This window comes from Phoenix dactylifera, chromosome 1, assembly GCF_051530095.1.
Source record: "Phoenix dactylifera cultivar Ajwa chromosome 1, Ajwa_hap1_PhDact_Kaust_v1.1, whole genome shotgun sequence".
NCBI classification, from domain to species: Eukaryota; Viridiplantae; Streptophyta; class Magnoliopsida; order Arecales; family Arecaceae; genus Phoenix; species Phoenix dactylifera.
The window spans coordinates 73,897,557-73,914,084 of NC_143190.1; the positions used below are offsets into that span (position 1 = coordinate 73,897,557).

The 16,528-nt window shown below is 39.4% G+C and overlaps 1 protein-coding gene across 3 annotated transcripts; it reads left to right on the plus strand.

Annotated features, from left to right (window-relative positions):
* The first annotated feature begins 7,855 nt into the window (after positions 1-7,855).
* On the plus strand, positions 7,856-11,781 carry LOC103709433 (protein FAR1-RELATED SEQUENCE 11-like). 3 transcript variants are annotated; one of them, XM_088711807.2, is made up of 5 exons: positions 7,941-8,273; positions 8,938-10,016; positions 10,184-10,627; positions 10,739-11,166; positions 11,252-11,781. In XM_088711807.2, the coding sequence occupies exons 2-5, from the start codon at positions 8,985-8,987 to the stop codon at positions 11,259-11,261; spliced, it is 1,914 nt and encodes a 637-aa protein (XP_088567933.1). In that variant the 5' UTR covers positions 7,941-8,273; positions 8,938-8,984; the 3' UTR covers positions 11,262-11,781. The 3 variants fall into 3 exon arrangements, with proteins under 3 accessions (XP_008792978.1, XP_088567933.1, XP_038974973.1); XM_008794756.4 differs by having other exon boundaries at positions 7,856-8,273; positions 10,739-11,781; XM_039119045.3 differs by lacking the exon at positions 7,941-8,273 and adding an exon at positions 8,294-8,692 and having other exon boundaries at positions 10,739-11,781.
* Positions 11,782-16,528: the final 4,747 nt, after the last annotated feature.

Genomic DNA, 16,528 nt, shown 5'->3' on the forward strand with positions numbered 1-16,528 from the left:
TTGCTTGCTGGCTCTTTCCACATTGTCATTCAACAGTAAGAGCAGGAAAGCCTTAGCCATGGGACGCTATTGTCTAATTTTCTGTGCATGTATGTATCCTGATGGTAAGTACATGTTAGGATTGGGGGTATCCAAGGTGATGCATATGGATGAAACGTCACATGATTCAGATGGTTTTGGAAAATCATAGGCTAATGTATCGGCTGTCATAATGCTGGGAAACCATTTATTTACCTTTTTTTTCAGGTATAGCGACAGTATTTAAATCTTTCGATCATTGTTGATGTTTTGGGTGTAGATTGTCAATCTTAATGTTTCATCATTATAATTTGCCTACAGGGCATGCCTAGGAATTATTAAGGGGAAACCAATTGAAGTATCAAACTGGATCCGCGCGTGTTCTTGAAGCCTGGTTGGGTTCTGACGAGGCTTAGGAGTGGTTAGCTGTCTTGTTTTGTGTCCAAGTATATGGATTTGTTCTTGATCTGCATGCATATTGCTTATCAGACAAGTGAAATTCCAAAGTCCTAGTTGCTGATCTCAACTTGGCGGTTTAGACATGTTTCCTCCTCTACTTCTGCAAAAGATCCTGATGCTTATTGCTTATGAGCTATAGGCTGGATCCAGTTAAGCCTAATTTGTGCAGAAGGATCTGGTACTATGATTGTTGTGATCCTCCATCCGTAACGCAGACTCGTTGGAGAGCAGGTGGTTGGAGTAGATGCATTTCTGAATATCTACATGCCGATACCATAAAATTGGACCTGACCAAATCTCACAGTAGATGATGAGTCTAGACTCAAGCTGGGCCAGATCATGTTAGACCTGCAGGCAAGCTTCAAACTAAATACATTTTCTAGTACCCAGTTTTGGTGTTAATTTGCATTAGTTGTCATTATTTCTAGCAGAAATTTAGAACAAAAATCTTTTTGTGCACACACCAGAGAATATCGAATAGGGTGAGCTCCCTATTTTGCTGCATTTTTTCTAATATTCATCTTAAAGAGAAAATCCAAAACTTAAATCCGGATGGTACTTCCACTATTAATGGAGTTCGTTAATCCTATATTTTTTTTAAAAAAAAAAAATTGTGCTTGTGAAAAAGGGTTGCTCGTCCGCATCCTCTTTTCTTTTTTATTCAATCTCTTTTCATTCTTCTCTCTCCTCGTCAAGCCACCAACATGAGAGAGGATGCAGGGGCAATCGGCCTCTCTTCGTGCATGCTTTTTTTTTTTCTTTTAATATCATATAATTGTTGGATTCTGTTAGAAAAAAAAAAACTGTTCTGTTATGAATCCACCATATTTGGGTGGATAACCATTTAACCTTCACCTCTTGAGTTTCCCCACCTCTTGGGTTTTCCATTTTTTGTAACTCCTAGATGTGCCCCTTATCCCTTGGGGATGTCTACATTCATCCACCTTTTCACCTTCTTTTGTCTTTTAATTGTCTTGTGATTAAGAAAAATACTTTAATTGTCTTTTGTTCTTTTGTTCTTTAATTGTCTCATTATCACCATTATATCTTCTCATTATAACCCTAGGCCTATAAAAGGGTACCTTGAGGATGATGAAATGTACATAAGTGAAAAGAGAAAGAAAGGCATAAAAAGGAATGAGAAATACTATTAGTTCCTGAAGAACTAATTTTCTACAATTTCTGTGTCTTGTTTATTTTCTTGTCTCCAATCTCTTTACCCTTTATTTTACAACATGTTATCAGCACGTAGGCTCTATCAATTGTGGAAGTACTTGGTGTTCTTTCTGCAAGAAAAATATTTTTTGTGCTATTCTCCAATCTGTAAGTTTCTTTTTCAAATTAGTATTCTCAATATCTAATTTATGTTTTTTATGATTGACATAGAATGGTCAAATTGTTTACTTGCAATTTGTATGATACAAATTCATAATCCTATGATTCTTGTTTGTAGAGAATGTCGAATCTTACCAAACTTGAATTCGTTGCTCTTGATATTTCTGGCAAGAATTACTTGTCTTGGATCCTTAATGCTGTGATCCATCTTGATGTAATGAACCTTGGAAATACTATAAAGGAAGAAAATCAAGCATCCCTGCAGGACCGTGCTAAAGCAATAATTTTCCTACGACACCATCTTCATGAGGAATTAAAAACTGAGTATCTAACGGTAAAAGATCCCCTCATTTTGTGGAATAGTTTAAAGGAGAGATATGAGCACCAGAATTGTGTAATCCTCCCAAAAGCTCGATATGATTGGATGCACCTGAGGTTGCAAGATTTTAAGAGTGTTAGTGAATATAATTCTGCACTCTTTAAAATCAGCTCACTTTTGAAATTATGTGGTGAGAAAGTCACCGATGAAGATATGTTAGAGAAGACATTTACTACTTTTTATGCCTCGAATGTGCTTCTGCAGCAGCAATATCGAGAGAGAAAATTCACAAAGTATTCTGAACTTATATCTTGTCTTCTAGTGGCTGAGCAAAATAATGAGCTTTTGTTGAAAAATCACCAATCTCGTCCCACTAGTTCCATACCATTCCCTGAAGCGAATAGCACATCATTCCCTGAAGCAAATGATAAATCATTCTAAAAGAATCGTAGATATGGGAGAGGACGTGGTAGAAAAAATTATCATGGTAGCACCAGAAGTAAAACCACCAAAAGGGAAAATAACAAGCGGGATGCACCGTACCACCAAAAGTGGAACCACCGAAAGTGAAATAACTCAGATAAAAGAGAAGGCTTTCAGAGTAAAAAGAAATCTGAAGATGTGTGTTATAGATGTGGTATGAATGGACATTGGTCGCGTACCTGTCGTACGCCTAAGCATTTGGCAGACCTCTACCAAGCCTCTTTGAAAGAAAAAGAAAAAGGAATTGAAACAAATTTTGCTGAACCATCAACACATTTCAAAACCTCTGATGGGGTTGATATTACTCATCTTGATGTTTCTGATTTCTTTGAAGATCCTAGTGGTAGAATTGATCATTTGATTGGTGATGGAAGTGTTTCTTTTTTTTTTTCATTTTTTTTTTGCTAGTACAAAAGGGGTAGGGGGAGGAAGGGACAAGCCCAACCCCGCGTAGCAGCTCCCACTGGGCCCCCGCCCCGCCAGGAGAATGTTCGATGCGGGCAGAAATGGCCGTGTGTTGGACACCCCGACCGGTTTTACTCATACCCTCCCCACCCATGGGCCCGGCTCAGCTACCCCTCTAGGCTTTGGCTCGAGTCCCAAGTGTGAGTACGTCACACCCGGCACCACCCCGGCTACTAGCGGTTCAAGAGCGGTCCTATACCTCAAGTCCAAGCAGTGGCCAAAGTAGTGAGCTTCGGTCCACAATTTAATCGTCGCCGCAGCGATTCGAACTTGGGACCTTAAGGTTAGAGTTTCTGCCCAGTACCACTAGGCTACCACCTTGGTGGCGAAGTGTTTCTTTTAATTAGTGCATTTTTCTTTATCATGTTGTAAGACTTTATGTTATGTTTTAAGTAATAAAATTTTACATATGTTTTGCATATTTGTAGAGACATGGATCTTACTGATGAATTGAATGGTGATGATGTTTGTCTGGAAGACAGTGCTACAACTCACACAATTCTTACAAATGAAAAGTATTTTCAATGCTTGAAATTAAGCAATGCCAATATCAATACCATATCGGGTTCATCAAATTTAATTGAAGGTTCTGGAAGAGCATATATTATGTTACCAAAAGGCACAACATTTTGTATTAACGATGCTCTATTTTCTTCAAAGTCTAGAAAAAATTTATTGAGTTTTAAAGATATACGTCGTAATGGTTATCATATTGAAACCACCGACGAAGGCAACAAAGAACTTCTTCTTATTACTCAAATGAATTCGGGCCAGAAGCTCGTTTTGGAAAAGTTGCTTGCTTTCTCATCTGGGTTGTATTATGCACCGATGAAAATAATTGAATCAAATATTGTAATGCACCAAAAGTGCATTGATCTAAAGATCTTTATGATTTGGCATGATCGCCTTGGACATGTAGGTTCTATAATGATGAGGAGGATTATTGAGAATTCATTTAGGCATCCATTAAAGAATCAGAAGATTCTTTTACCAAGTGATTATCCATGCTCTGCTTGTTCTCAAGGTAAATTGATTGTTAGGCCATCCCCCTCAAAACTTGTTGTTGAATCTCCTTCATTTTTACAAAGAATTCATGGAGATTTTTGTGGGCCTATACATCCATCATGTGGACCATTTAGATATTTTATGATTTTGATTGATGCATCAACTAGATGGTCACATGTTTGTCTTCTTTCTACTAGAAATGTTGCATTTGCTAGACTTCTTGCTCAAATAATCAGATTGAGAGCACAATTCCCTGATTATCCAATTAAGACAATCCGATTGGATAATGCAGGTGAATTTACATCTCAAGCTTTCAATAGCTATTGCATGTCAATTGGAATTGATATTGAACATCCTTTTGCTCATACACATACTCAAAATGGTTTAGCTGAATCATTTATCAAAAGACTTCAGTTGATTGCTAGACCTTTGCTTATGAAATATCAAAATTACATGTTTCTGCTTGGGGACATGCTATATTGCATACAGCATCATTAGTTCGAGTTAGACCATCTGCTTATCATAAATATTCTCCCTCGCAACTTGCATTTGGTCAACCACCAAATATTGCTCATCTTCGCACTTTTGGTTGTGCTGTATATGTTCCAATTGCACCCCCACAACGCATTAAGATGGGTCCTCAACGTAGACTTGGTATATATGTTGGTTTTGATTCTCCATCTATTATTAGATACTTTAAGCCCCTTACAGGGGATTTGTTCAAGGCACATTTTGAGGATTGTCATTTTGATGAAACAATCTTCCCATCATTAGGGGGAGAAAAGTCGATGCCTGAAGCACGACGTGAAATCACTTGGAATAATTTGCCCTTATCTTAATTTGATCCTCGTACAAATCAATGTGAACTGGAAGTTCAGAGGATTATACACTTGCAAAATGTTGCAAATTAATTACCGGATGTATTTACTGACACCAGAAGTGTAGTAAAATCTCATATTCCTGCTGGTAATGCTCCAGTTAGCGAATCATATTCAGCAAGAATTGAGATCCCTGAAGGACAACTTGCTAATAAAGCAGCAAATAAGTCTGAGGCACGCCTGAAGCGTGGAAGACCTATTGGATTGAAAGATAAGAATTCTCGGAAGAGAAAAGTATAAAGAAAAGAAACTGGAGTTTCTGAAGAGGCCATACCCACAAAACAGAACATAAAATTTGGTGCTCCTGAAGAGACCATAACTTCCATTTTAAAATCTCCAGAAATACAACCTCCTGAAGAGTTATCCCCTGAAGAGGAAGATATGCCTGAAAATAATGAGATCTCAATACATTATATAAGTACAGGAGAAATATAGGATATAAATAAAACCGTTGTCGACAACATATTTTCATTTAAAGTGGCTCTTGACATTACCAGAAGTAATGTTGGCATTACTAAAGGTAATGAGGAAAGTGAGCCAAAGACCGTCGAAGAATGCCAACGTAGAAATGATTGGCCAAAATGGAAAGAAGCTATTGAGGCTGAATTAAGCTCATTAGCAAAAAGAAAAGTTTTTGGACCTGTAGTCCAAACACCTGAAGGTATAATGACCGTTGGATATAAGTAGGTATTTGTACGAAAGCGCAATGAAAATAATGAAATTGTGCAATATAAAGCATGACTTGTTGCACAAGATTTCCTGCAGAAACCTGGGGTTGATTATGAAGAAACTTATTCCCCTATTATGGATGCAATTACATTCAGATTTTTGATTAGCTTGGTAGTTACAGAAAAATTAGATATGCAGCTGATGGATGGTCACTACATATTTATATGGATCATTGGATCATGATATATATATATATATGAAAATCCCTGAAGGATATAAAATGCCTGAAGCATGTAATTCAAGTACACCCCGAAGCAACTATTTTATCAAGCTTCAAAGATCTTTATATGGGTTGAAGCAATCCGAGCGCATGTGGTATAATCGCCTCAATGAATATTTGTTGAAGGAGGGATTTGAGAATAACCCTATATGCCCATATGTTTTCATTAAGAAGTCAGAATCCGGATTTGCTATTGTTGCAATTTATGTTGATGATCTTAATCTTGTTGGAACTCCTGAAGAGCTCACAAGAACCGCTACATATTTGAAAAATGAGTTCAAAATGAAAGATCTTGGAAAAACAAAATTTTGTCTCGGTCTGCAACTCGAGCATTTTCCAAATGGAATCTTTGTTCATCAGTCAACATATACACAAAAAGTTCTGAAGCACTTTTATATGGATAAAGCTCATCCTTTGAGTACCCCAATGGTTGTTCGATCACTTGACGTGAAGAATGACCCATTTCGTCCTCCTGAGAAGGATGAAGAAATTCTTGATCCCGAAGTACCATATTTGAGTGCTATTGGTGCAGTAATGTATCTTGCAAATTGCACTTGACCTGATATAGCCTTTGCAGTTAACTTATTAGCAAGATTCAGTTCTACTCCAACCCGAAGAGATTGGAATGGGGTCAAGCATATTCTTCGTTACCTCCGTGGAACAACTAATATGGGATTGTTTTATCCTAATGAATCAAACTCACGGTTGATTGGATATGCAGATGCTGGCTATTTATCTAATCCACACAGGGGTCGATCTCAAACAGGATATTTGTTTATTTGTGGAGGTACTGTTATATCATGGAAATCTGCGAAGCAAACATTATCTGCTACTTCTTTGAATCACTCAGAGATTATTGCTATCCATGAGGCAAGCCGGGAATGTGTTTGGCTGAGATCACTAATTCACCATATTCGAAAAAGGTGTGGTCTATCCACAATCAATGATAGCCCAACAATCTTATATGAAGATAATACTGCTTGCATCACCCAGATTAGAGGATGCTATATTAAAGGTGACAGAACGAAGCATATTTCACCTAAGTTCTTTTATACTTCTGAACTCCAGGAGAAAGGTGATATTGACGTCAAACAGATACGGTCAAGTGAAAATCTGGCAGATTTATTCACCAAGGCATTGCCAACTACAACATTTAAGAAGATTGTGCATAACATTAGAATGTGACAACTTAAAGACCTTTGATCATGCATTTTTCAGGAGGAGTCAAGGATCTTGAAGATTTTGTGCCGATTGTGCTCTTTTTCCTTCGCTAAGGTTTTGTCCCACTGGGTTTATCTTTGCAAGGTTTTAATGAGGCAATCCTAAAGCACTTGATGTTACACAAGAATAATGCACTCTTTTTCCTTCGCCATTGGTTTTTTTTTCCCACAGGATTTTTCCTTGGCAAGGTTTTAACGAGGCATGTTCTTTGTGTATGGTCATCCAAGGGTGAGTGTTATGAATCCACCGTATTTGGGTGGATGACCACTTAACCTTTACCTCTTAAGTTTCCCTACCTCTTGAGTTTTCCATCTTTTGTAACTCCTAGATGTGCCCCTTATCCCTTGGAGATGTCTACATTCATCCACCTTTTCACCTTCTTTTTTTTTTTAATTGTCTTGTGATTATGAATATTATATCTCCTCATTATCACCATTATATCTCCTCATTATAACCCTAGGCCTATAAAAGGATACCTTGAGGATGATGAAATGTACATAAGTGAAAAGCGAAAGAAAGGCATAAAAAGGAATGAAAAATACTATTAGTTTATGAAGAACTAATTTTCTACAATTTCTATGTCTTGTTTATTTTCTTGTCTCCAATCTCTTTACTCTTTATTTTACAATATGTTCTAATTTATTCTTTAATTTTTTTCTTAAAGACAAGCACCAGAAAAAAAAAATTAATATAATAGAAAACTCGCATCATAGGATTTTCTCTAGCGAACGCACCGAAATTTTTTGTTCCCAACCATCTGATCAATGAACTCGGTTGGAGTCCACCTGGGGACGTCGTCCTTTCGTCCAACCGTGCCGTCCCAAAACCGCGGCGTTAGATATTCCCACCCCCTTTCCTTGACTCTCCTTCCATCCTTCCATCCCACTGGTTGCCCCTGTTTCGCGCACCGTGGGGATCTGCCTGGATCGATGGGGGTTGGAATATCAGGAGGCCGGTGGCGGCGAACTGGCGATTGCGTCTCCCCGATTTGCCGCCGGAGACTCTTCCCCTACGGTCCCTCCCCTTTCACGAGCCCAAATCTCCACCTCCAACTCTAACCCTAACCCTAACCCTAACCCTACCTCTAACCCTTAAGCCCCACCGTTGCTCACTTTCAGGTTCTTTCCGACGTCTCTCTCAGGTGATCATCCTGATCCTGATCCTCCGAAATGGATAAGATTATTATCATACCTGATGCTGGTTGAAATTTTTATCTTTAGATGTTCCTTTTCTGTATCGTTTTCATCTATTTCGTTCTCCAGTTGATCTCAGTATGTTTTTCTTTTCATGGATTGATTAACCTTATCAAAATTTAGATTTTCTACAAGTTTCTTCTGATAATTATGGAGAATTACGGTCATCTCAGGAGAGAGAGAGAGAGAGAGAGAGAGAGAGAGAGAGAGAGATTTTTAGGTGATGGTTCAAATTTTGCCAACAAAAAGTGCGATCTGGATGATGGTTCAAATTCGAATTAAGTGCTTCCGGCGTTCGATTCTTCACAAAATTGATGGTTCTTGATGTGCTGTTGATATTCCATATCCTTCCCGTTTGATGGGTATGGTATGTGTATATAAACTGATGAAGTCAAGAAATAATAGCCATGAATTAGAATTTGAATGTTAATAGTAGCACTTGTTTGCACTTCTCATTTTATCTTTGTGAATGTTTATGATGCCCTGATTTTGGAAGCTTTTAAGTTTATTCTTTTGTTGTGCTCAATTTGGCTCCTGCATTCAAATTATGTTGTATTGCTTCTTATTCTTCTTTTTGTTCTTCTTTCTTTATGAATTTTTCCTGGGTTTTAGTGCAAGTAGCAGAACATTAGCTCATTGTTGCGAAGAAAGATTCGAGAATGACCAAAACTTCATTGAGAAACAATGGTTGCCTCACTCAAAGGCGGCAGTGCCCATGTGGGGATGAACAATGTTATATTAGAATTGAGGGAGATGAAGAAGACAACACTTCGATGGAACCTACGGTGCCAGCGGATCCAAACCTTATACATGCAGCAGCCAATACTTCTGAGGTTGCTTCAGTTGACACCCCTCCATATGTAGGGCAATCTTTCCGCACTGATGATGAGGCCCAAGAATTTTATACCAACTTTGCCCGGAGGAATGGTTTTGCAATAAGGCGAGAGCGCTCCAAGGGGAACCCATCTCATCCATTGGGAGTTTATAAACGGGAACTTGTGTGTCATCGTGCTGGTGTATCGCTGCCTAGGAAGACAGCAGAACTCAAACGCCAGAGAAATAAGAAATCATCACGTTGCAAATGCGAGGCGCAGATGATTATTAAGAAGAATGTCTCAAAGGGTGTAACTCGGTGGGTTGTTGTTCATTTCAGTAATGTGCATAACCATGAATTGTTGGATAGTGATGAAGTACGACATCTACCTGCTTATCGGAATATATCGTCGGTCGACCGTGAGCGTATCTTATTTTTTGCAAAGGCAGGTTTCACTGTGAATCTTATAATGAGGGCTCTTGAAATGGAGAAGGGACTGAAACCAGGTCAGTTGACATTCACGGAGAGGGATCTGAGAAATTTCCTTCAGGCCTCTAAGAACATTAATCGAGAAAATGAAGGAGCAGAACTTCTTAAAGCTTGCAAGGCTACGAAAGAGAAAAACCCAGATTTTCGTTATGAATTTACACTGGACATGAATGATAGGCTTGAGCATATTGCCTGGTCATATCCTGACTCTATTCGCGCATACAAGGTGTTTGGAGATGTTGTGGTATTTGACACAACATATCGTTTGTATGCATATGACAGGCCTTTTGGAGTGTGGTTTGGTGTGGACAACTATGGAAACACAATATTTTTTGGTGCTGTTCTACTGCAAGATGAAAAGCCAGCATCATTTGCATGGGCATTGCAGGTTTGTCTACTATATGCTGCTCTATCAATGTAAATTTCAATCAAATATTCTTTATCATTCTCCCTCTTTTTTGACCCTGTAGAGAAGTGAGAAGTTGACATCCTTAATTCACAATGTCATGGCAATTTTTTAGTTCAACTGATATTTTTTCTCCTCTTTTCTTACAGGCATTTGTTCATCTTATGGATGAGAAGGTCCCGCAGACGATTGTTACAGATCTAAACATGGGACTTAGAGAAGCTATGATGAGCGTGCTGCCAAACACAAAGCAAGCATTCTCTACATGGCATATCATGTCTAAGTTACCGAGCTGGTTTTCTACATTACTTGGTTCTCGATATGAGAGGTTTGTGTCCGAGTTTCATAGAGTATATGCTCTGGAGAGTGAGAATGATTTTGTGCACCAGTGGGGTCAGATGATTAATGAGTTTGGACTAGGTTCAGATAGACATGTAGCTATACTTTCATATCATCGGGAATATTGGGCGTTACCATTTCTCCGAGGCTGGTTTTTTGGGGGATTACTGACAACTGGTTTTGCTTTGTCAATCAAGGCATTCTTTAAAGGGTTTTTGATCTCGCAAACACGTCTTAAGGATTTTGTTGAACAGGTATTCTTTTTTCCCACTGTTTTTTTTTGAAATTATCATATTTCTTTCTTATGTCGTTTTTTGCCCCTCCTTGGAATATTTTCATTTTCTTTTTTCCTTGTTTCTTTGCAGGTAATGGTTGCAATTGATTTACAAAATCAAGCAGGGGAGGAAGCAACAATGCGACAAAACTATCAAAATGTCCAAATCAAAACATGCATGCCCATTGAAGAACATGCATCAAGTGTTCTGACACCTTATGCATTTGAAGTGTTTCAAAAAGAGCTCGTGTCATCTACACAATTTGCAGTTTACGAAACACAAGGAGACACTTATCTCGTTCGCCACCACTTGAAGACTGATGGAGGACACCTAGTGAGCTGCATTCCAACAAACGAAGAGATACATTGCAGCTGCAAAGAGTTCGACTTTTCTGGAATAATGTGCAGACACTCTCTTCGAGTGCTTTCGTTGAAGAACTGTTTCATGCTTCCAGATAAATATCTGTTGATTCGATGGCGTCGTGAAAGCTCATTGTTTCCTAAGAGCAGTGGTTATAAGTATCGGTCCCAAGCTCTGCGTTCGCTTGCTTCAATCATAATACAAGAATCATCATTAACGAAAGATCGTTTTGATTATGTACAGTGGCATATGAGCAAGCTTCTTACTCATGTGAGGGACATGCCAACAGTTGATGAAGGTGCCTCAGATTTGGAGCCAGTCTCATCGTTGGATGCGACGGTGGATGTCACTCCTGTACGATCTAGAGGAAGGCCCAAAAAATTAAGAGCTGCCATTGACATCCCAAAGGAGATGCAAGCATTGCAGGAACCACAAGCATTGCCTGAAATGCAAGTATTATCAGAAACACGAGATTTATCAGAAACACAAGCATTGTCAGAAACACAAGCATTGTCATAGTTGAGCGCATGGGAAGAAGCGAAGCCTGCTTCTCTTTCATCAGACTTGCTGGGCTCATTTCTTTAGTCTTGATTTGACCGAAATGCAAAGCCATGTTCTATACTTTCCAGTATCTTGCCTTTAGTAAGTTTAGATTAATGATTTTGTAGGCCACTTCGAGCCAGAAAGCGCTTATTGGAAAGTGAGTTGCTGAACTCTGGTCAGAAGATGATAATGACTATTCATAAATTCAAGCTTTTCAAATCCATTGCTCATTTTGTTCTGAGCCAAATGTCATGGACTGGTTAGCAAATTGTGGACGACTGGACGTGCATCTCATAGAACAGTAAAACTAAGTGGGAGTAAAATGCATGACAGCGAACAAATAAAGCAACCAATTGTGCAATCGTTGGGCTTGGGATGCATGAAGCTTCTCAAATAAAGGAGAAAAGAAAGTCACCTTTCTTTGGATGAGGGAGGGAAAACTCTGATGCATTAACACAAATTTATTTGTCAAAACAATGAATGAAACTGGTGTCACTTGAATGGTTAAACCCAGAAAAGAAGAAGAATTTGATACAACAAGCATTGAGCATCAATAATTTTAAGATTGCATGGGATTCACGTATACAAAAGCAGCTTGACAAAAGATCTTACTAGACTAAGGGCAAGATATTGTTGTTAAGTGCTTTGTTCCAGGAAAGTGTTGTCAGAAACGCAAGCATCATATATCTTCCCGTCAGTTGTTCTTACACTAGTGCAAGGAGGAACACAAAAGAATTCATCTGTTAACAGCCATCACTTTGTATTCTTGATCATCATGAAACTTGAAAATATTGCAACTCTGGCCCTTGATGCAGAGATTGCAAGAGCTGACAATCTGCGGCCTGGCTGCTTTGTCTGGTCCTTGATTCAAATCTGGGAAAAATGCCCACTTCTTTCCACTTCAGAGACTGACAAATTAATTACAGACCCTATAATCTCTACAAGGCTGAGAGTGCTGAAAGTTTCACCTCCTTTTTTGCCCACCAATCCTGTTCTGCATAATGATTAGTGGAGAATTCTGAAGTTAATCGTCCACGGTGAATCTAAACTGCAGACTTACTGAACAAAAACCATCATCCTGTGCCAGTTACATAACTTTCTAACTTGTTTGGCTGTCGACATCCGCCCAGCTTCGGAGAAGACCCTCCCCCTATGGTATAGTAATTAGTATGTGGCGGTAAATCGAGCAAATCAACTCAAGGGCTTCTGTTGGCTCATGATCTTCTTGTAACTATATGTACATCCATATTTATCTCACACTTCCTCGCGACCATCTGCATAGCCGTGTGAATCGATGAGTGGCAGCAGCCTGATTACAGTCGAGTTTTACTAATTATAAGAATGTTGCAATGTCTCATTGGGGTTCGGCCAATGACCGAGAGCCATGTCAAAACGGGGAATAGTTTGGAAAAGAAGCTGGTGCACTCTGGCCTTTTTCTAATTATAAAGAGCATCATTTTGTGAACCCAAAACAATGCATCGTTGACAACAAGTTCTACCATATACAAGTGTATAATTCTGATCATTTATTTACGTGCATTAGAACTGAAAGTACCATGTTTTATATCTACCAATAAATTGATGATCCACTAAAACCTATCGAGAAATAGAGCATCATGTGGATTTTTTTTTTCTTTTGGAGAAAAAGAATGAGAAGAAGATCGGCAAAATTAAGGTAAGAACGGAAATGAAACTAGATCACTCGTATCGAACATCCGAGATGTATATCAACCTATTCTGTATGCAAGCCTGAAATATATACCTAATATAATTTAGGCCACAAGTGGAAGTTGCTTACACTAGAGATATTGGGAATGGAGCAGCCCAGCAACAAATTGCAGCAATGTGATGCTATTAGTGGAGATGCTTTGTAAAAGAACTCGTGTCAAAAAGAATCATGATTTATATCGAGCATCTAAAAGATCCTTGCAGCACGACCTATGTGTTAGCTGGGGAGCATGGGGCTTGATTCACGGGTATTGTCCTTTCTCAAAATTTAAATTCCCATCGAGATTTCAAAATTTTTTTGAAAGTATTTTCCATGAAAAGAAAGAACAGAATGCATGCCCCACTCACCAAAAACGGCTTGTTCCAAGAGGCATATGAGTGATGGTTAGAGAAGAAGCAGCCTCTCAGACTCAATATGTGTCCCGAGAGGCCAATAGGGCAGCGGACTGAATGACGGTATATGTGACCAGCCACTCAGAAGGCATCTTGTGCACCAAAGAGAAGGAGCTGCTTAGCATATTTCGTGACTTGTTGTTTACTGATTTTATTAAATTTATTTATGTTTATAATGTACAAAATTTTTGCTTTAGCAAAAAATAAAATAAAATAAAAGGACGGCGGGCTTTCTGCGCCCCGCTAAATTGGGTCTGGGCACGCTTTCGATTGGTTTTTTTAAAGAGCTTGGACCACGGTCGAATGTCCTCGATATCTTGTTGCTCAGGCGCAAATTTGGTCATGTCTTGTGGACCCATGGATCCCGTCGTTCCGCTAGGAATTCGAGTTGGCAGCCTTCACGTAAGCCACGCGGCAAATGAAGTATAGGCCTCTGGGTTCGGGTCGTATCTTCCGCGCGAAAGAATCGATCTTTTTCTTTTTTTTCCCACGTCAACCGGATCGCATCTCGTACAGCTCTCAAAGCACTCCAATTTTTTTCCTTAGATCAACTGCACAGATCTCAACACGAACCCTTATGGGTATTTTTTATGGCTGCAATAGCAACCAGAATAAATTCTACCTTCAACCGAGGAAAAGCTATCCTACACTTTTTGCTAAAAAGTGACCAATTCTGCAATTCAAGCCTGAGTGGACTCCAGCCGGTATTGCATGCAAGATACATGGACCAAACATAGATATTAAGGGCTTCACACATTTATCCAAAAAAACTCCTCAATAGTTATTAGATGTCTCTTAAATCCACTATGTGCTGATGCTAGATCTCATCCTATTTTACATAATTATTGGTGCATGATGCACACTTTGCTCAAGCACGGCATATTTACAAGAAAGCAAATAGTGCAGCTAATTAGATGATATTTTATGTAGCCAACTATATTAAAACTATAATATTGTACTCTACTTCAAATCTTCCTAGTCAATTTTTGAATATTTTATTTTTTTAATTTCTATAACTGTACAAATTCTTGAATGATTTAAGTTTTTTAAATATTACCTTTAAAAAAAAAGACTCGTAATTCGACTTCCCCTAGACCAGCTGTATAAGTTTCATCCACAATTATGCAGGGTAGGGGATGACCAGACACAGGCAACTTTGGTCTATTTAGTTCTTTCTTTTCCTTCCTTTAGATGTCTACAGGTTGACAATTAGGATATCCTGAATAGCTGGCAAAGATAGCGCGATAGCCTCACCTCTATCAAACAAATGCAGCAAACAAACTCTAGGCACAAATGCAGCATAGCCTGACCTCGAAACTTGCCGTTGTTCGCTCATCTCAGAGGCAATCACAAGGCCAGGATCCGAACCATGTCATGCATCCTGACCTCTTTCGCCTCATCGTTCCCCCAAGCTCCAGCATGCATGCCAACTCTAGGTTTTCATGAGATCACATCCTCTGTAGAAGACTTCATGGACGGTCTCAAACCCATCAACAATCCCCAGCATCGCTCACAGCTCTATCAGCTTGTATTTGTGGATCGAGTATTCCTCTGGGGAGTAAAGAACAAGCAGTGAAGCATGCACGCCACTTTGTGATGAGATGCAGAAGCAGACTACTATATTCTCTAGCAACACTCGATCTCTCCTAGCTGATGAATTTTTCATGAGAGCCAAAGACTTAGTTTCCTCGCATTCACAATCCCCAGGCTTCCGACCTTCACCTGGGCGTCCATGCCGCCACACACATCCTCACCAGGGATTGTCAAGGTATGGAATCCCAACTGCTGCAAGATCAACCAGCTGCCAGAGGTCATCGAGCAGCAGCAGGAACTTGCTTTCAGGCACTCGAATACAGTTCATGACCACAGCTCGACTTTTTTGCTGCCACCAGATGCAGCCCAAGCACCATCCTCTTCCATGAATGCCATGGAGGACTGCAGTTGCTTCAGCTTCAGCAGCATCAATGATCTGAAGCCACCACCTGACATGTTGGGTGCAAGGGAGCTGCTGAACTCAAGGTGTTGGCTAGGAACTGGATGATATGTCAGGAGTTAAAACAGAGCTGCAATCGATCTCAATGGATCCATCACACAGACACACACATACACACACACAGACACAGGACAATTTGTATCTTTGTACAAAAGGTCAGGCGATGCTGGAGTACGAACTTGTAGAGATAAGCCGATGCTCGGTCAGTACAATCAAATGCTTCAGGACATGAAAGTTCGTTCAAGCAGCCAGTTATTGCTGGTAAAACAAATGGATGCTTGTGCAACAACTTCTCTTTCAACAGGAAAGAAGATAGGACCTTCGAGAGTGGATGAAATGCTTTGAAAGTCCGAAATGTTCCCAATGAATGAAAGCAGACCAGGAGGACCTTTGCATCGGAGGTTTTATTGTCGATCTAAAAATAAAAATTTTATTGTTAATCATATAAAATAAAAGCTCTCAAATCAAATGCCTGCTGGCCTGTAGAAACTTTTATGAGGGTCACGTACCTGCTATGCCATTTCTTCCACCCAGGAGCAAAAGTTCAACAGGCGAGCACCCTTAACAAACTGTCAACAGGAGATGCACTGAACATTGTAACATGATGAACCCCTTAAGCCGTGTCAAGTATTCTGTTGTGTTATAGATGCCTCCAATATGACATAAGCCATCTATACAAGTGAAAATACATGTGCCAGGATCCACTGTGTGAGGATCTGCTGGAAATCAAATCCTCTTATCAAATAAACCTGTTTTGCTTATTTAATCTGAGTGAAGCAATCAGAGATCACCAAGATCCATTAATCTCCAATCAGACTTGAAGCATTGGCACGATCCTGCATCTTACAAGCAAAGGACCTAAA